Here is a 20,958-nt window from a genome sequence, read left to right on the forward strand (position 1 = left end):
TGTCTATGACATGTCTTGCCCATCACACTTGGTCTACCATGCTTGTCATGGCCGGCCACTACTAATTAGGGGGGAATTTGACATGCAAGTCCCCCCTTTTTATTTCATGCACTAATAGGTCCTTATGCTTCGACCTATCACATTTCAAAAATGTCGCACATAAGTCCTATTGACTAAATTCACATGCAATCGACTAAATCGAAGCTTGAAATTTTCACACATTCATAATTACATATTCTAGACAATAAATATCACATTCAAACATTTCGGTGACTCGGTTTAGCAGTCCCGAAACTACTTCCCGACTAGGGTCAATTTTGGGCTGTCACATTTTAATTTTTAAATTTGTATTCCCTAATTTAACACAAAAATCATATTAGTTTTTATAAAGGGAAGGTCATACACTATTTTATATCACATGCCTTTTTCCTTAATATTTTTGCCCAATAAAAAAGTAAAATTTTAATATTGATCTCTCTACATCATTAAAATTTAGGATTTAGTCCATATTAATTATTTTAACAAATATATATTACAAATTTAGTATACATTTAATAAATAATTATAATTAACAATTGGTGTTATGTAATAAATATGTTTACAGGAAATTGATATAAATAACAAAATTATAAAAGATGGAAAAGGGTTTAAATTTTATTTTTTATAAAAAATAAATTGTGATAACTGATTCATATCACGTCAAATTATGATCAGGAAATAAAATACACTGGTTCGTGCCTTTTACTAAAAAACCTATCCCTAAACCCCTTATTTCTTTTTTATCAGAGCCTCTAAACCCTTTCAGGCTTTCTGTTTGTTTCTCCTCCTATCCAGAATCCAATATTAATTTGCAGAAAAGGGTTCAAAGGGAAATGCAGAGGTGCTTGTTGTCTTCTCCTCCTACTAGTAATTGTGCAGCACTGCGTCTTCACCCGTCGTTGATGCCAAAGGTTCTTTTTCTATCTCTCATTCATTCTTTTTTCTTTTTCTGGATTACTGAAAATTAGGTCTTTCCTTTTCTTGTGTCTTAGTTTTTACCATATCATGCACTTTTTTATCAGCAATAATATTTATGTGCTCTTAGCTGTTTGATTGTATAAACTGATTGTGCATTGGTGTTTCAGTTTCAGCTCAAGGTTGTTAAACTTATTTCTTCAATACCATCTCACCCTAGATTTAAGAAACTCAGACCCCCTTCAAGCCTCATGCCTAGCTATCCAAATTTCGCAACTCTTCACAGTGCCTTTACATTTGCTTTGCCGCCCAACCACATAACTTACACACTACCTCGGAATAGAAATGTAATCTCTACATGTGTGACTCCCCAGGCTATGCGATCAACCTCAGCTTTTGTGCCTCTTTTCAAAATGTTTTTTTCTCACTCCCCTCCAGTGGCAACTAAGAACGATGGTATGAGTGTTAGAGATGGAAAGAGTAGTGGCTTCAGCTTCAGACGGTTTCATAGGCATTGGAAGAAGCTAAAGGGAGTGGCTGCTCTCAAAGGGGACAAGGCTGCACCTTTTGAGTCACCTGCTTCAACTTCACTGCTTAACAGTGCTAAACCGGACTCTACTTCAAATTCACTGGTTAACACTGCTAATCCAGACTCTACTTCTACTTCATTGGTTATCAATGCTAAGCCAGAATCTAAAGCTAGTCTGAAAAAGAAAAAGCAGTCGAGAAGCAAGAACAAAAAGGAACAGGTTTCTAGCACTGTTGTTTCAGAGGAAACACCTGTGGCGAAAAGCTCTAAAACTTCTTCTCTAGTAGGGACTTCAAATATTAGCAAAAAAAATGGTCAGCGTCTGAAACAGACTTCAGAGGTTAGCAGCGATTAAATGCTAAATAGAATTTGGATATTTTGGGCTTTCAATATGCATACAAATTGTATACGCAGACACACACATATGCACTATTTTCATCTGCGTGTCTGTGCATGGTTTCAGATCTTGTAAATATTTTGCTAACAATGCATTCTTCCAGAAAATTTCAACTGGCAACTTACTTACTGAAGCTCCTGATGGTTCTGCTTCAACCAAGAAGCAATCCAAAAAGAATAGTACAGGCTCAGGCAGAAAAAGGCAGCCAGTGGCAGATGTTCATGAGCCAGTTCAGAAACAGGTGCAGAAAAATATATCTCAACGAGAAAAGCCGCTGAAGCAGCTATATCCTCCCACTGCGAAGTCTGTTATGGTGGTTGAATCTGTCACAAAGGCGAAGGTTATACAGGGCTACCTTGGTGATATGTTTGAAGTCTTGCCTAGCTACGGTCATGTTAGGGACCTAGCTGCTCGGTCAGGATCTGTGCGACCTGATGATGACTTTAGCATGGTATGGGAGGTCCCTAGTGCTGCATGGACGCATCTTAAGAGCATCAAGGTTGCACTGAGTGGGTATGTAATCATGTCCCTTCCAAGCTTTTATAGTGAAAATTGTGAGTTTTTCTGGTCAGATGTCTTATGGTCTAATTTACAGATGTTCCACTAAATGAAAATACTTTCATGTTCCTCTCTATCACTTGCAATAAATTCTTTGAGATCATATGTTAAGTTTTATGACAAAAGTATACCTATCCAGATGCATGATGTTGCTGAAAGAAGGTATTTGTTGTATTCCTTTCTATCGCTTTTAATGAATTCTTCAGATCAATCTTTTAATGAGAAATCTTATGATATTGTTTAAGTGATACAGACTTATGTTGTAATGTTATCATCCATGATTGTTACCAATTTGTTCAGTTGTGTTTGTTAATATATTTTTCTGTTTCTCATCTTCCTTTCCTTACTCAGAGCAGAAAATCTTGTTCTCGCATCAGACCCAGACCGCGAAGGAGAGGCTATTGCTTGGCACATCATAGAGATGTTGCAGCAGCAGGATGCTTTAGGTGAAAATGTTACTGTAGCAAGAGTTGTCTTTCATGAGATAACTGAGGCATCCATCAAAAGTGCTCTGCAAATGCCACGGGAAATTGATGTAAACTTGGTACATGCTTATCTTGCTAGACGTGCTCTTGATTATCTGATAGGGTTTAACATTTCACCACTATTATGGAGGAAACTACCGGGTTGCCAGTCTGCTGGACGGGTGCAATCAGCTGCTTTGTCTCTTATTTGTGATAGAGAAACAGAGATTGATGAGTTTAAACCACTGGAGTATTGGAGTATTGAGGTTCGCTTTGAAGAACCAAATTCTTTCCCTGCACACTTAACTCATTTTAATTCCAAGAAGTTAGGTCAATTCTCAATCAGTTCAGATACAGAGGCAAAGGATGTTCAGCAGAAGATTAATATAGAAAATTTTAAAGTGATCAACTCTAAAAGAAATACAATGCGAAGAAACCCTCCTGCACCCTACATAACATCAACACTTCAGCAGGATGCTGCAAACAAATTAAACTTTCCTGCAACATATACAATGAAGGTTTGTAAGTTGTTGATTTTCTTTTTAGTTGTATAAAACCTGTGGAATTTTAGTTATCTTTATCATCTGCTCCCTTTGTGATTAAACTTGGTTTCATAGTCTTGGCCATTTGAAAGTCCAATTTTCCAATTTTTCCTCTTTTTATTGGAAACCTTTGCCTGAGTGGCAATGATATTTTCTTCTTTAAATGTTGATTTGCTATTTGGTTGGTGTTACTCTATATATAGTTGCTTGGAACTTTTTAGTAAACTATATGGTTGATTGAACTTTTATAACTTGACATACTTTATTTGCTTTCTTTTTTACATGCTAAATTATATGTATGGTTTTTTACATCCTTTTCACTCTTAACTGTTTGCTTCTTCCTCAAGCGCCTCAACATATAACTATCTGGTAGGCTTTTCAATATTTTTACTAGTTCTATTTTCACATAAACAATGCAGCTTGCTCAGAAGCTTTATGAAGGAATTCAATTGTCAGATGGTAAGGCAACTGGGTTGATAACATACAGCCGAACAGATGGGCTACATGTGAGTACATCTTTGGTCTCTATATTTCTTGCTCCAGTTATGCATTGCCTTTCATTTTTTTCCTTAAGTAAAATGGTCTTGAGTGTGCACATACCCTGCACTAGAGGTCTTCATGTGTCTTCCTCTTGCTTTGTAATGGCTTTGAGGAATCTTTTATTTTAATAAATAGTAATAGCAAATTAGAGGTTTGATTGAGCTACGCCGAGGAAGAGGAGATACCTGGTGTAAATTTAATTTGGACTCTTGGGAAGACCATAGCTAGAGATTTCTTGTCCTAAAAGGTCAGGAAAGATGGAACACATTCTAGGTGTCTTCTGCCATCTTGTTTTCCTTGAACAAGTCTTCATTGGTGGAGTTGCATCATCTTGGTTTACTTCAAGTGCCTTAATTGCATTTAATTGGTTGTTTAGGGCATACACTTTTGCTCTTGGCAAGGCTGATGCCTTGTATTTGGTTCATATTCTCGTTCAATAGAGTACAACCTCTTGCTATTAATTAGTTGATATGCTGCTTGTCATGTGTACTGCTATTCTGGTACTTGATCCATGCTACTGTGGTAGAACATGAACTGATACTGACGACCATGGTTTCAGTTGTATGGATATTTTGTTTATCTTGTTCTCTTCATTTACTTGTCTTTCCTAAGTCTATTTTAAATTTTCTGCACTAGTTTCTGATATGGTTGGTGATCTTTTGGGTTTATAATACTCTTTCTGTTTATTTTGTTAGATTTCTGATGAAGCTGTCAAGGACATTCGCTCCTTGGTTATGGAAAGGTGACTTTTCGTATCTGAATTGTTAGCTAAAAAAATATTATCTTCTTTTACCTGGATGCTGATATCCTGTCAATATGCCTATGCTAACATTTTTGCCATGGCAGTTATTGTTGCATATCTATAATGTAACTTTAATTCTAATATATTTGTGTATCCTACATTTTAGGTCTGGTTGCTTGTTGATTGTTATTATCAAAGTTTATTATCTATATCTTCCTTTGAAGTTCTTAGTGCAGCAAAATAAGTTATTGCATTTTCCATTGATACACCAATTTATTGTAGGCTGCATTGTAGCTTAAAGTCCCTGTTTAATATTTGGCACTTTTGCTCCTTTTAACTTGCTGATTGTAAAGAAAAACTTAAATTTCTGCAGATATGGGTCCCGGTTTACCCCAGAAAATGCATGTAAGTATTATAAGAAGGTCAAGAATGCTCAAGAAGCACATGAAGCGATTAGACCCACCAATATTCGGAGGTTACCATGTACGTAAACAGACTTTGTTTGTTCTATCTTGAGAATATGTTATGTTTTACTTTGAACTGTACTACAGATATTTTATTTCTAGTGTGAAATCTCACTACCAGTTATCAACTGAATTGTCCTTAATGCCAGCTATGCTTGTTGGAGCACTTGATGAAGATTCATTGAAGTTATACACTCTTATTTGGTCAAGAACAATGGCATGTCAAATGGAACCTTCAATCCTAGAGCAGGTTGGAGTTTAAATTCCCTTCTTATGTTTATATGATGATTTTTTGATTCATTAACTTCAATTAGAATAAGCTGGCTTGATTACTTACCATCTTTTGGTGGCCATTGTGCTTCTTAGCAGCTGCATTGATTTGTTCCTCAGGCAAAAATCTTCTTTTTCTTTTTTTGCTTTAGTAATTGCATTTACTTGCATGCGGTTTATTTTCTCTTCTAAAAAAATTCAGACATGGATAGATTAGTATTTTTCTTTATCTGCATGGTTGTGGACCATTATACTATCATCTATATAACATTCATTGTCCTAAGCAGATACAACTTGAAACTGGGAATTGTGATGAGTCCATCATTTTCCGATCTTCATGCTCAAGAGTAGAGTTCCTTGGTTATCAGTCTGCTTATCAGGTATAATATACAGTTTTTCCTGTACATTTGTGCAGACTGCATACATTTTCTGGCTGCTCCTTTCAGTGTGTAATGTGGATGAATGTGGGAGATCTTTGTGCTCAACACAGAAAATCTGAATGCTTTGTGGTCTGTTGATGGTTCAATCAAAGTTTTCCTGTTTCCATCTTTATTTGCAAGGTTGTCTACTTTGTGTGTGTCTATATTGTAAATGTACGGACAGTGGTAAATTTTTTCCTTGGACATAAAATGGCATCAAATGTTATTTCATTTCCTTTTTACTAGATTTACTATATTTTTGTTGCTTATAAGGTTTATGCATTATCTATTGATGTTTCTTAACTCATGGTAAAATCACTTATAACTGAGTAATGTTTTTGATTGGCTATTGAGGTAGGCATGACTCAAATCAAAATCAAATGCCAAATCTTGTGGGATTTCTTAAATTTGCTAACTATATCTAAATCTTCTTAATTAAAATGAAACATTTTCACTATTTTGTGCAAAATCTCCATTTTATACGAATTTAAGTTCATAATAAAAGGTAATTTATGGGGACAGAAACGTGAAATTATCTAGGACTATATTTTTGGTTTACAGGCATAATTGCAATTTGTACATAGATATATAAGGTTATTTCACTGTAATTAGTATGTTACATCATTTTCATGTATCGTTTGAGTGTTATATTTGGTGTTTTGCCTTTTATTAGGGTTTAGGGGGTTGTTTAGTTATAAGTACCCATGTTAAGTTTTTCGAGGTGTCGGATTTACATTGCTATTTCAATTAATTATTGAAGTTTCACAATTTTGATTGAGATTTTAGATTATTTCTTTGGTGATTTGATTTTAGAATACTTGTTCTACATTGAAAATGCATGAGCAACATGAAGATTTACTTGTAACACATTTAACATGATTGGTAGCATGTCTTAAAAAATTGACTTTTTGTTTCCTTTTTCTATTTATGTTATTTTAATTTTCTAGGATGTGGAATCTGGAACAATCAGATTTAAGGATAATGAAGCCAGCCATAATGCTGAGGCTTTTGGCATTCTTAGTTCCTTGAAGGTACTCAATTTTCATTTTATTTATCGTTTATTTTGAATTATTTAATATTTTGATTTCCATGATGCTTGTTAGTCCTTCTATTTCTATTATATAATGTTCCTCAGTTGGCCTTTAGGCATGGTCCCTGACAGAATTTTAACTGCTTTTTCCTGTGGTCTCAGTGTAGTTTTTAGCAGTGTGGACGTTGCCCCCCCCCCCAAAAAAAAAAAAAAAAAAGAGAACTCTTGAAGTTAATGTGTCGCTATGATTTTGAAAGTTTTGGTAATTTTTTGTGTTCCTTTTTCAGTTTGTGCCATCACTAACTAATCTGTTTTGCAGAAGGGGGATCAATTATGTATTGGTGAAGTAGAAATCAAGCAGCATCATACTCAGGCACCACCACGGTATTCTGAAGGATCTTTGGTACATCTTCTCAACTTACTTCAAGTGCTTGCTAGCAATTTTCTTACTCAGTTAATTACAATGTAATCATGCTTCAGCCATTGCACTAAAGTATGATGTCTAGGTGCTATCATATAAAGTACACTAAGATACTTTCAGCTTTTGGACGAAGTATCCAAAATTATTTTTCAAATATTCTGTTCTTTCTTTCCTTCATATATGTTTCTTTGGTGTTGATGTAAAATATCTAAATATCATCCTATTCACTTCTTGCAACACGGGCTGAGGAAGGGAAACAGTTAATCAATTATGCTCACTTTTCTTCTTATGCAATGGGCTGGCCTTAACTTCCTAATGCTGCATTTTAAAGGTTAAGAAACTGGAGGAGCTTGGAATTGGTAGACCTTCGACATATGCCTCAACATTGAAAGTTTTACAGGTAAAAATGTAGAAATGGTCAATTTTTAAATTCACCCAAAAAGTGATTAAAATTAAAATGAAGCTTGAGGTTTTAATTTCAAAAATGTCAGATGCATGAACATTATGTAAACAAAGTAAGCTGCCCAGTAATGCTCTTTTTAGAAGCTCTGCATTAATACCATGCATTCATGTGCATGCTCAGTAAGGTATGTTTTTTTTTGGGGGGGGGGGGCAATAACTCAGTTTAATTAGCAAAAAAGTTTCATTTAAACTGTAGAGAATTTAACCAAATTGGAATTGTTTAGATTGTTGTGAACATACTGGATTTAGTTTGAAAGACATGATTGATTTCACTAAGATATGACATCAAAAATTTAAAAAAAAAAATTACCAGGAGTTGGGAGATTTCAAATACGGCAAGAATGGTTCGCCCTTTGGCTAATTTAGTATTACCACCTCAAACAACAAAGCCAAAATATTCACTATACACGCCAGAAGTAAAGTTGTATCCCTTTAGAACGACATAATTAACTGCTAAACTTCCCAAGCAAACTCAACCAAGAAAGTACTTTTAAAGAAAGCCATAAAAGATAAAATCTCATACCAATTTACTCTTTGGGTTGTCACTATGGGCTATTTCTGTAAAGAATGCTTATTTGAAAACCTGCTTGAAGTTATTAACTTGTATGGGAGTCTAGTAATTCCAGAAGGAGCTTATCCACTAAATTTTCAAGATCAAAAGAAATAATTATTATGTAGTTTGATTGTTATTCTTTCATAATTTGATGCCATTGATTTTATGATATGTTGCAAATTTTCCCGCACTTTTCCTTGCAACTGCTGCAGTTTGTTGGTCTTATTTACCATCAACTTTCATGTTGACTAGGCATATTCTAACGTCACATTTTTCACGTTTTGTTACATCAGGATAGAAATTATGTGACAGTAAAAAGTCGTGTACTGTATCCTGAATTTCGCGGTCGCATGGTATGTTATCTCCTTCCTACTCTATTTGATTTTCTGTACTTAATATTTTAGCATAACTTAATATGTTAAATAATTTCTTGCACTGCAATAATAATAATGATAATAATAATAATAATTGTTTATTGCTGTTATCCTTCATTTGTCAGTATTGGGATTTTTTATTAAAGTTGGGTGTTCCACATATCGCCAACTAAATTTAAGTTAGATGCTTAGCTTAGCATGCTGTCAGAGCCAGGTTTCAATCCTAGGACCTGTGTTATGGTCCATCCTTAGGGAGTTTTTCCCTGAGTTGGCCTTTGTTTAGCTATGCATGAGGGGAAGTATTAAGTTGTATTGTCTAACATCTACTAAGTATTGGATTTATTGTGGCCTTACATAAGTTTGAACCCTCCATATATTAGCAAATGATTTTAGGGTTTGATGCAATAATCATGTAGATATGGGAAGGCATAGGTAATTATTATTTCAAGTAAAACTGGCAATACATCCTTCTTGCCTCAAGTAGTGATAAGTAGCTGTCCAAGTAGCCAACAAAATGGGAAATATGATTTCATAGCTGAAAGTGGAACCAGTTGAAGTATATTATAATATATTGGTAGTTTGTTTTGGGATTTTATTGAATTTAAAAAAATCTACCAGTTTCAAGTAATTAATATATGTAAACAAATTGAGATTCTATATCTACTATTCTCTAATACTTCTGGGATGATGTCTAGGTCTCAGCATTTCTCTCTCACCATTTTTCTGAGGTCACTGATTACAGTTTTACAGCTGATATGGAGACAGAAGTAAGTGGCAAGCTGCTCAATTGTGGTAGCTTAAAGTCTTGTTAGTTTGTTAGATTTGAAATATTTGGAATGTGGTTCTTTCTTTGTTACAGTGGTGTTATTAACCTGTTTCACTTGTTACTTGTATTTGCAGCTTGACAATGTTTCTGTAGGCTTAACTGAATGGAAAGGGCTCCTTAGGGACTACTGGACACGTTTCAGCTCATATTGTAGTCGTGCTGAAAGTGTTCACATTCATCAGGTATTCCAAGGTTTTCTTATCCCATACCCAAGCTTCCCATATATATATTTAATCTTACAATATATTGGTTTCAAGTTTTAGTTAAGTTAGTTTTAATTCAGGTGGAGAAGATGTTGGAAAAGACATTTGGGGATTTCTTGTTCGCTTCTCTCCCTAATAAAAGCAGGACATGTCCAAGGTATGTTATTCTGTCTTTTTTGCTTCTGTTGGCTTCAGTTATTAAATTTAAAAAGGAATATAAGATAGATAAAAAGAAAAGAATATGAAGAATAGCAAAGAGTATTTAGTAAGATAAAGATGTTGCAAACCTCCTTGGTGAAAAGTGTTTGATCAGGACCCTAAAACCTTTGACAATATCCCCAAGGGATTTGGTAACATTGGTCTGATTGTTTAGGATAACTTGTTTAATATAATATGTACCATTATTTTTGGTCTTTTAGTAGAAGAGTAGAGAAAGTTGGTTATCTGAATGGAATTACACAATCCTATGGATGTGGAAAGGAGTGGATAGGGTTAGTCATACATAAATCAGATGAAGGCATTTTAAGCATGTGCAAACAAAGAGCAGATTAAATCAATGCAATTTGCTCATCAAGTTTGGCTCACTTTATTTATCTTTGAACCTAACCTTTGTTCAAGTTCTTAAGCTTGATTTCAGCACTTGTTGATTAACTTAAAGGGAAATGCTCAGCAGATATTGATCCTTCCACAATCTTTGCCAGCTGTTTTTCTTTCTTTCACCTATTTGCAGCTTATTGCTATAGTATGATACGGACCTTTGGAGAACCACACCTCAAAATCTAACTATTGAGGTTGAAGAGCCTAGGTTGATATAAACCATACTAGGAAATCCCTTACTTTCCTACGTGGGATACAAGTCTCATACCTTGCAATTGGCACATAATAATCCACCACGCTCCACAGCCCTGCGCCCATGTGGGCTAGCTTTGTGCTAGCTTAATCTAGCCCTGGGTGAACACTATAATGCCGACATCACCGCCCTGCACGATTGCAACTGGGAAATATGATGGTTGGCTCTGATTCCAATTCATATGAACCTTTGGAGAACCACACTCTAAAAGCTAACTATTGAGCTTGGAGGGCGTAGGTACATAAATCCCATTAGGAAATCCGCTACTTTCCTATATGGGATCCAAGTCCTATACCTTGAAATTGGCACATAACATAGTATTTGCCCAACTACCATGTGATATGTATTTATTTGTTTATTTATTTTAATGGCTCAATAAGGAGTTAAGTAGGGTGAGAAAAATTCGATTCAACTCGAAAAAAATCGAAAAAAAATTTGAATTTTGAATTATTCAAATTGAATTAATCAAGTTAATCGAATCAACTCAATTTTGTTTCGAATTTTGAGTTCGAATTGAGTTGAATTTTGGAATTCGAATAAACTAAAATATCAAACCATTTTACTTGCCCCAAAAAATTTACTTCCTTTCAAACCCTCAAAACTTTTTTCCTTTTATTTTCCTTGTACTTACCCTAAAAAAATTTACTTCCCCCCAAACCCCCAAAACTTTTTTCCTTTTATCCCCCCCCAAACTTTTAACTAAAACTTTTTTCCTTTTGCTTTCCCCCAAAACTTTCACTTCCTCTTAAACCTCAATTTTTTTTCAAATTTATATCTACTATTTGTATTATTGAATTGTTTAATCATGCTAAATCTTTATAAATTTCTGTTAAAATTAAATTATTGATGATGTCAAAATTTTCTGTTGGTATAATTTCACATTTTATTTTTAAAATAACTTTTAATAAAAAATCACATTTTTTACATTTAATATATTTTTTAATTTCAAAATACATGGTGACAAGAATCAGAAGATAATTGAAGCAACTAAGCAAACAAAGAAACTAACCCGTATATAAAAGATTAATGAATAAATTATGAGGGGATTAAAGTTAATAACAAATTTGATTACTATGAGAAAATTTCATTACAGTGAGTGGCAGTGGCTACAATGACCCAAAGTCATTTTTTTTAATTTAGCTTGAAAAAATATATTATATTCGATTCCATTCGAATTCCAACTCGCTCGATTCGATTCTAGAAAATTTCAAATCAAGTTAGATGATAAAATAAGATTCATTAACTTGATTAACTCGAAATTTTTTCATTCGATTCGATCAAACTCTCACCCTTAAAATAAGTACAGTGTTACAACCCATCTTGTTTCTTTAAACCTGATCTAGATAACCTCCAACTCTATATTGAAAAGTATGGGTCTAAACTTGATGGATTACCTAGTGAAATGGATATTGAAGATAATAGACTATTGTTAGTTCTTTTATTGCGCAGTTTTTTATCACTAAAGACATGCTTCGTTTATATGGGAGTTGTTAGCAGATCAAGCTTAGCTGCTGGAATAAAATCGCAATTGAGAAACCTAGGCCTTAATAAGAGAATAGAAACTAATGGCCTTTCCTAACCTAGTTTGGCCTGCAAAGCATCCACAACATTACTCCCCTCTAGGAGAAAGAGCTTGTCCTCAGACTTGATGTCGGGATATACTTGGCAAAAAGTACCTTCCTCAAGAGTGATTGACATTTTTTAGGTGCTTACACATCCATCGATCATTATTGGAGTCGAATCAAAGGTCATTTTATCAGATAAAACAATCACTACTACCCATTATTCCTTCCCATATCATTTAGCACCATTGAATAAACCACTTCGAACTTGTAACCAACATTAACAATTTTAAAAAGTAACCCAGCTAAGCTTTCTCTATCAGCGACTCCCATAAACCCAAACATGTCTTTAGTAATAAAAAATGCACATTTGTAAAAGAAATGACAATGGAGTCTCTATCTTCTCCAATATCCATTACACTAGGTAGTTGTTACGGTCCCGACTAATGGATCTTGTCACCGAACGATTCAGAGGCAATCCGTCTGTCTTGTCAGGGCTCTTTCCCTGATTTTTACCTCTTCCTCACGAATGATCTATGTTGAACAAGTGGAGCTCGTCGAAGGGAATTCTAGACCTTCAGACTTGTTGAAGAATCTTAAATCTCGTAAAATTTCCTTAATCTGGCTTAATTTTATTGCTACCAATTGGCCTCTTAAATAGAGGTTACATAGGTTTACTTATTTGAATAAAAGACTTATAAGCTAAGAAAAATAAAGACTATAAAGCATGAAAGACTCCTTATCTCTCTAAAATACTTTTAATTAAAAAAGATCTCTTAAAATACCCATGAATAAAATCTCCTAATAAAATATAATGAACTAATCTAATAATAATTAATTGACATGCAACGGTAGTTCATCAAAGAGAGCCTGAAACCTTAGGAGTCCTTAGAGAGAGACCCAGATCTCTTTAGGGTTTTGATAAAAGTTCAACTTAGGTTTCATTATTTCATTTGTCTTTTGTATAAGGATCAGCATATTACATAAATTGGGAATCTACTCTAGAAAGGAAAAAAAATCAATTGAAATAAAATCTGAATGAAGAAACCTAAAGAAAGAAATCAACTGAAATCGAGAAACCTAAGCCTTAATTAGATAAGTGAAGTTAATGGTCTTTTTGAACATAGGTTTGACCACAAAAGCATTCACAACATACATGCATCATTTTAAATGGAAGGAAATACTCTAGTAGGACCTGTTTCTTGCTAATAAAGTTGATGTTTCTCTAGCTGCATAAATGGATGTAATTATTATCTAATGAAGTTTATGTCCTAGGCTATTTGTTGCAGCATTTATTGTTTTTTGTATCCATGCATTCATTTTCCTCAGACCATTTGTCTTGTTAGCGTGAAACCTATCAGATTATTCATGTAAATTTAGTGATAATAGCGGGTATTATTGCAAATATCATATGCCCACTGCCCACTATTAAAGAACTATAGCAAATGGGTGAGATATGGGTTCCAACCAAAGCCTTTCCAAACTCTATTCATTTAGAGCTAAAATGTCCTTTAAAGACCTAGCAAGGAATATTATGCCTTTTTTTGTTTTATTTTTGCATGTATAGCATATCAATTTGTTACAGTATTACTCACAATTATATACCTTGAATTATATATTATATATTAATTAGTTCACCAGTCAAATAACGCTCACCGTTTCTTATTACTACCTTCTTCAGTTGCATGGAGGGAACGTTAATTTTCAAAGTAAGTAGGTTTGGCGCAGGCTATTTTATAGGGTGTAACCAACATCCAAAGTGCAAGTAAGTGTGGAGCAGTACGATAATCACTTTATTTTGATGTATACATGCATTACACTTACGAGTACATGCTTGCATGTGCCTTTTGGTAATTATTTGTTTACAATTAGTAAGAGCATTGTGATGATGTATTTTCTATTCACTATCATCTTTTGAGTTTTTGTAAATGATTGATTTTTATTTTTATTTTTATAGATATATTGCTAAGACATTATATGGTGATGAGGAGGAAGAAGAGAGCCCTCAAAAGAGCAACACTGTCGAGGAGCCAAAACTGTTAGGTCTTAATCCAGGGTCCAATGAGAAGGTTTGCATTTAATATTGGTCCTAGTATCAGTGAACAAGGATTTTTATTTTTATTTTCATTTGAATATTCTGTTACCATTTGTTATAACTAGACACTAAATTGTTTCTTCCATACTCATTTTTAATTCCCTCGCAGGTTTTGTTAAAGAATGGCCCTTATGGATACTATGTGCAGCTTGGAGAAGACAGGACTGGTTATTTACCTAAGCGGTCCTCTGTTTCTCATGTATGGTTATATCTATTTTACTTTTTGCAGTGTTTCATACTTGTGGTGGTTTATATTTCCTGAAAGGAATCATTTCTCTTGTTGCTACAAAAGCACTCAGTTAATGAAATACCAGCTAACTAGAATTTTATTTATTCATACCACCACCTTTATGCTGAGAAGGAAAACAATACTTTGAAAAGGTGAAATGGTGATGTGATCTAGTATGTGAAACTACACAGGACAAGCCAGTTGTATACGGGGGTCATTACATGGATTAATGCCTCTTGTTTAGCCTAATAGTGACCAGTAAATACTTTTTATGTTTTTTAGATGGTACTTGTAAGTACTGCTTGATATGTCACAACCTGGTTAAAAACAGATCTGCATCTTGTTTTTTCATTCAGATAAAGAATGTGGATACCATCACCCTCGAAGATGCTCTTGAGCTGCTGCGCTACCCTGTAACATTGGTACTTTAGCCATCTTTAAAGAGGGTTATGTTTTCTTTATGCTGCAGAATGTCCAACTTAAACTTTTACACATCTTGGCAGGGAGAACACCCTAAGGATGGGCACCCTGTGATACTGAAGCTTGCAAAGGTTGGATTCTCAGTTCGCCATCGACGCACCACAGCTTCTGTTCCCAAGGTAAATGGTGATAGAAAATTATTTCTTAGTTCTTAATTTGTTTGCCATCGATAATTGGGCATGGAGGCTTCAAAAATAATGGTGCTTGATATGGTGTTATTAGCATAGGAGACAGATAAACATAATTCCAGTACTGGGGCACCAATTCTTGTAGAGACTCCCATGGAATGATTTGCGGGGGATGTAAACAAAGGATATGGAAATGGAATACCGAAACAAAAAAGAGTATCCCTTATATGCTGGCCAACAATGTTAAAACTGTTAGAAGTTGTAGGAGATAATGTATTCTAACACTAAAAAGCTAATTCCAATGTCATGGTTTGATTGGATATGATTGCAGAGTATGAAGCCGAAAGATGTCACCCTAGAGAAAGCATTGGATCTTTTGTCAAGTAAAGATGTAAGAAGATCTGGGCGACCTAGGAACAAACCAAAGGTTGAAGAAGCTATAGAGAGCAGTAATGTTGTAAACTAGGGGAGCAGAAACTTAATTTTGGGATGAATAAAAGGTTTTTGGCTGCTTAGTTGCGACACAGGATCTCCCGCTTCATTTGACAGCAAGAGGAATGGATTGTCAATTAGCATAGATAGCAATTGTAATTTAGGTTGGAAGGGGGCCCGATTTTGTAGGGATTGGCTTTGGTATAAATTGATAGTAATAGAACTGTCCATAGGTTGGGTTATTCACCTGTACTATAATATTTTTGAGAAGGTTTGGGTAAAATTATTAAACTAAAATAGGTTTGAGAAAAAAAAATTAAGTTCATTTAAAATATAGGTTGGAATTAAGTTTGAACATTCAAGTTTTCTAAAATTCTAATATATTATGTTTTTTTTTGTATAATACGTAATTTACAGCACATACAAACATTAATTTGTAGTAATGTATAATATCATAATGTAAACATTAATAAAAGGTTAGGATGTTATATACAAAATTTTAATAATGGAAATATACATAAAATTATTAAATATTAAGTCCATAATAATATAATTTTATTTTCAAAAAACTTAAAAAAAATGTGGATAGGTTTTTTATAAGTATAAGTGGGTATGTGCAAAATTTTAGTTTTATATTTAAGTTGAGTTGAGCTTGAACAAGTATAAATTATATTAGTGGCAGCATAATTAAGATGGTTTTAAATTTGGTTGGCCGTTGAGCACTTTTGCCTTTGTGTACCCAAGGAAAATTAAAAAAAAAAGCTATAATCTAATTGTTCTTTTACCATAAAAAAACTATAATCTAATTGTACAAGTACCGACTTGAAGTAAAGAAAGAAGACTCATTGGTGGGATGTCAAAGAACACTACACCTGTATCAATACACTGTCCAAGGTTAACAAGGTGATCGATATATTTATTGCCTTACCTTAGTATGCATGATATCTTAACCCAACCTCAAGCAATAAAACGAGCACAACCTTGTACAGGGGTACATAGTGGGTGAGAGTTGTCCCAAGATTGGTCAAGAATAGGGCGACTGCTAAAGCATCCAATTCGACAATTAGATACATAATAGACAAACTCTTTCCAAATTTCAGAACTGCTCTAAAGTTTCACTTGCAAGCTATTTGGGTTTTTGACCTGCTCGTTTTATGTTTTGTTAGAATGAGAATGAATTTTCTGCTTAGGCAACGTGGAAGGTTTCGGCCTCATGGATAGTTGTTGTTTTCAGCCTTCAAAGTAATAACATGTTTGACAAAATAATAGGTGGAGTTTGACTAGGACTCTTCAACTCTTTAATTGATCATATTAAGAAGTTTAAAGTGTAGAAAATATTTATCCTTATCTTATCTCTTGAAAGAGTTTTGAAGCTATTAGAAGATTTATTTATGAAGGTTTTTATGTGACAAATATTCAAGAATTTTAATGGAATAATCTCAGCCTTTAAAGGAGTCTTTCAAGCTTATCAAAACACTAGTAGTTGATCACATTGGACAGCCTATAAATAGCTACTTGTGGTGTCACTTATTGTGCAGTTTTGGAGTGTCATTGTCGACAGCTTTGTAGTGTTTTCTTGTGGTTATTTGGTGACACTCTTTTAGATAATTTTTTGGAGAGCTTATTGATTATATTATGAGGTATTTGAGTGAGTGATTTGTGACAATTTAAGTCGATATTGAGGCTAAAATTACTTTTTTGTGTAAGGGTAGACTGGGCTTAAGCCAATAGGTGATTTAGATGATTGTTGAATAAAATTATTTATTGAGTAAGGCTCTGCAAGGTAGGATTGGTGAATCCGAACTTTAACAAATATCGTGCATTAATTCTCTCATTATTTTGCTCTTTGAGTTACATTGAATTTAACATTTCTATTCGTTTCTATTCTAATGATAGTTAGAACAAAATTATTTTTGAAGTGTGAATTGAAGGTTTTTTCAGTTGGTATCAGAGTAAGATTCAAGAGTTATTTGGGTGATCCTTTGTTCGATTTGTGATCATAGGATCCATCAAGGAAGTTAGTTTGATTACTTAACCCCCATTGCTATTTGGTTAAGCAAACTATGCTTATTAAAAGGGTTGTACGATGGGTTTCGTTATGATTGTCAACGAATCAACTTGGGAAGCTATTGAAGATGGGTGGACTTGACCCACTGTAACTGCTACTGATGGCACCTCAATCCCTAAAGAAAAAAACAAATGCATTGATATAGAAAGAAAGGGATTTTCATGGAAATTCATAAGCCCTAAATGCCATTTTTAGTAAAGTTGACTTGGACGAACTTAAAGTCATTTTTTATGTAAATATGCTAAGGAGGCATGGACAATCTTGCAAAACTAACATGAAGGAAATATAGTACGTATGTCAAGACTTCAGAATATAACAAGCAAGTTCTAAAATTTAAAAATGTTTGTATGAAACTAGCTCTGAGTTTTATGCAAGATTATGTGAGATTTCCAATAAGGCTTATTGTTTTGGTGAACGTTTTTCTAAGCATAAATTGGTAAGTAAAGTGTTGAGATCTTTACCTAAACAGTTTATGTTGACCCAAGCTTTATTTGACAAAAATATTTTGATATAATAAACATTATGTGTTGAATTTTAAATAAACACTTGGCAAAATTGTACTTCAAATTATTTCTAAAATACAAAAATATCAAATTTATACTTAGAAAAATTTTCAAGGCCAAGTAAATTAAAAACAATACTTCAAAACATCTTTCAAACAAGTAAAAAGTGCTTTAGGCTAAAAAGTATCGATCCACTATTGATACTGTCAGGATCGATAAATTTCTAGAAATGGATACCAAAATAGGCTACTGACTTGCAAACAATTTGCCAAGTATCGATAAGGTATCAATACCTTTTTGTTAGGTATTGATGGATTTCTAGAAATTGATACCAAAATAAGCTACTGACATGCAAACAATTTTTCAAGTATCGATACAGTATTGAAACCTTTTTGTTAGGTATCGATGGATTCTAGAAATTGAAACCAAAATAGGCTACTGACTTGCAAACAATTTGCCAAGTATCGATACAGTACCGATACCTTTTTGTTAGGTATCAATAAGTCTTTAAATGGTATCGATTTTGACACACTTTATTGATACATTTTTCAGTATCGATACAAAATTATCATTTTGCCTTTTTGAGATATTCATTAAGTATTGATCCATTATCAATACATTTTGTTTGGTATTGATAATTTTATCCTGATATCGGATTTATCGGTTTTAACAGTCACTGAATCAAGACATTAAATGTTAAAATTATTAATACTTTTCCAAATAGTATCAATACCTTTTGTTGCAGGTGAATTAAATACATTGGTATTTTCATTCTAATAGCTCTATTAACTTCCACAACAACCCCAACAGTTGGAAATTAATTAGAGGGTATAAATACCATCTTCCAAAGGTCCTACAACAACAAGAAAGAATATTCAAGCAAAAATATCAATCAAACAACCTTTGTGCCAAATATTTCCACACGTTTCTTTCATACACTTATGAGCTTTATTTCATTCTATTTGCTCAAGTGTTTTTCATTTTAGTTGTGCTTAATTTACAAACACATTGATCTTATAAGGATTATTTCTTTGTTTGCTTCATTGTATCTTTTTGAGAGGGTTTGTGTCTTAAGGTTTGAGTAGAAACCTTAAGGGAGTTTGTAAGGTTAAACCTTGTCCACAAAGGTTATCAAATTAGTGAATTTGAGAAAATCCTTAGTTGTGAAAAGCTAAAGTAGTGGAGTAGGCAATTGGGGCCGTACCACTTTAGATTCTTGTGTTCAAATTTTCTATCCTTTCTCTTTAGTTTTCACAAAAAATTTAAAAGGCCAATTCACCCCCTCTTGGTAATTTCCTTTTGATTAATTGAGCTGACAATTGGTATCAGAGCTAGTTACTTTTAATGGTCTAACAACCAAGAGAAGATCCTTGAAGTAGCTCAAGTTTTGTCAATTCAATCTACGTAAGATGACAACCATTTACAGGTCAGTTTTCTATGGTGAATCTCAATCTATCTCTAAACCTTTATACTTCAATGGAGTCAATTACTTTTATTGGAAGATGAGGACACTAATGAACTTACTGCTTTGGGCATCATCATGGATTGTACTTCCATCCTTAAAAAATAATAAGAGCTTTTGGTGCCAAAAAGTAAGGAGTGGAATGAATAGGATAGATGGAGCATTTAACTTAATGGCAAGGCTATTAACACTTTACTTTGTGCATTTGTTTTAGAATAATATTATCATGTTTCAATGCCAAGGAAATTTGGGACAAGTTAGATGTCACTCATGAGGATACTAGTCAAGTTAAGAAGTCTAAAGTGGGAATTCTCACACTTAACTGCGAAATATTCATATGAAGCTCGAGGAAGACATCAAGACTATGTTTGACCGATTTACAATTATCATTAATGGGCTCAAATCTTATGAGAAGACTTATCCCAATGTAGAAGTTGTGAGGAAAATCCTTCGAAGCTTGTCAAAGTCATAGGAAGCTAAAGTGACTGCCATTGAAGAAGAAAAAAACTTAGAAACACTCTCATTAGACGAGCTTATTGTTTCTTTTCTCACTCATGAGATGGGAATTAAAGAATGGGTCAAAGAAGAAAAAGTTGAAAAGAAAAAGGTCGTATTGTGTAACATCCCGAATTAGGGCCTAGTCAGAACAGTGGTTTTGAGACCACAAATTCAAAATAGAAATAAATATTTTATGATTATTATGAGGTCTATGATATGATTCCATTCTTTTGTGAAAATTTCATGAAGAAATTTTATGAGTAAAGTGTCCAATTTGACTTTAGGGACTAAATTGAATAAGTTGTAAAACTTGTGTTCTAGAAACTTCTAGCATGAAATTACATTGGATCATTAATTAGAGGTCCTTAAATAGCAAATTGACTAAGTTCTAAAATTTTGGACAAAAATGGGCATGCATGGATAAAATTTGAAAGTTTAGTGAAAAGACCATTTTGATCATTTGGTTAATAAAATAATAAAAAGGGAAAAATCAAGAAAAATTTACTCATCTTCTCCATGCCATAGCCGAAATTCTCAAGATCTCCATAGCTAGGGTTTTTCAACTTTTTAAGCTTGATTGTAAGTGTTCCCTAGCCCCGTTTTTTATGTTCATTGCATTTTTGAAGTCCTTGAAGCATTATCTATCCATTTCTAGCCATATTTTGAGCTAGGGTTCATGTTCAAAAACTTACCCATGTGTGACATGTTTGTATTTTGATGTTTAATGGAAGAATATGAAAGTTTGATGTGTGTTTAACATCTTTTACTAAGTGATTTTTGATAGAAATGCATGGAAAGGACTTGTTTGTAAAAAGGTGTAAAAATGAGTAGTAAAATGTGAAATAAAGGAAAATGTGAGCTGATATAAGCATGGAATAGGTTTGGCTAGGCTTGGGTAACAAA

General features: G+C 33.7%; 1 protein-coding gene across 3 annotated transcripts; it reads left to right on the forward strand.

Annotated features, from left to right (window-relative positions):
- The first annotated feature begins 718 nt into the window (after positions 1-718).
- On the forward strand, positions 719-15,905 carry LOC107962151 (DNA topoisomerase 1). 3 transcript variants are annotated; one of them, XM_016898401.2, is made up of 22 exons: positions 719-950; positions 1,125-1,823; positions 1,984-2,393; positions 2,790-3,420; positions 3,864-3,950; positions 4,680-4,726; positions 5,100-5,209; positions 5,340-5,440; positions 5,748-5,840; positions 6,827-6,910; positions 7,229-7,312; positions 7,662-7,730; positions 8,639-8,698; positions 9,415-9,486; positions 9,620-9,727; positions 9,829-9,905; positions 13,842-13,925; positions 14,118-14,229; positions 14,365-14,454; positions 14,841-14,906; positions 14,988-15,083; positions 15,424-15,905. In XM_016898401.2, exons 1-22 carry the CDS (start codon positions 873-875, stop codon positions 15,556-15,558), a joined length of 3,393 nt encoding a protein of 1,130 aa, XP_016753890.1. In that variant the 5' UTR covers positions 719-872; the 3' UTR covers positions 15,559-15,905. The 3 variants fall into 3 exon arrangements, with proteins under 3 accessions (XP_016753890.1, XP_040971528.1, XP_040971529.1); XM_041115594.1 differs by having other exon boundaries at positions 722-950; positions 1,329-1,823; XM_041115595.1 differs by lacking the exons at positions 14,841-14,906; positions 14,988-15,083; positions 15,424-15,905 and adding an exon at positions 14,617-14,710 and having other exon boundaries at positions 732-950.
- Positions 15,906-20,958: the final 5,053 nt, after the last annotated feature.

This window comes from Gossypium hirsutum, chromosome A06, assembly GCF_007990345.1.
Source record: "Gossypium hirsutum isolate 1008001.06 chromosome A06, Gossypium_hirsutum_v2.1, whole genome shotgun sequence".
NCBI classification, from domain to species: Eukaryota; Viridiplantae; Streptophyta; class Magnoliopsida; order Malvales; family Malvaceae; genus Gossypium; species Gossypium hirsutum.

Excerpts from the sequence above, each read along its gene's own strand:
- LOC107962151 (XM_016898401.2), top strand. The coding sequence starts at position 873 with ATGCAGAGGTGCTTGTTGTCTTCTCCTCCTACTAGTAATTGTGCAGCA. Across the intron at positions 9,906-13,841 it reads AAAAGCAGGACATGTCCAAG|TTGCATGGAGGGAACGTTAA; the intron begins GTATGTTATTCT and ends TACCTTCTTCAG. Across the intron at positions 14,907-14,987 it reads TGCGCTACCCTGTAACATTG|GGAGAACACCCTAAGGATGG; the intron begins GTACTTTAGCCA and ends ACATCTTGGCAG.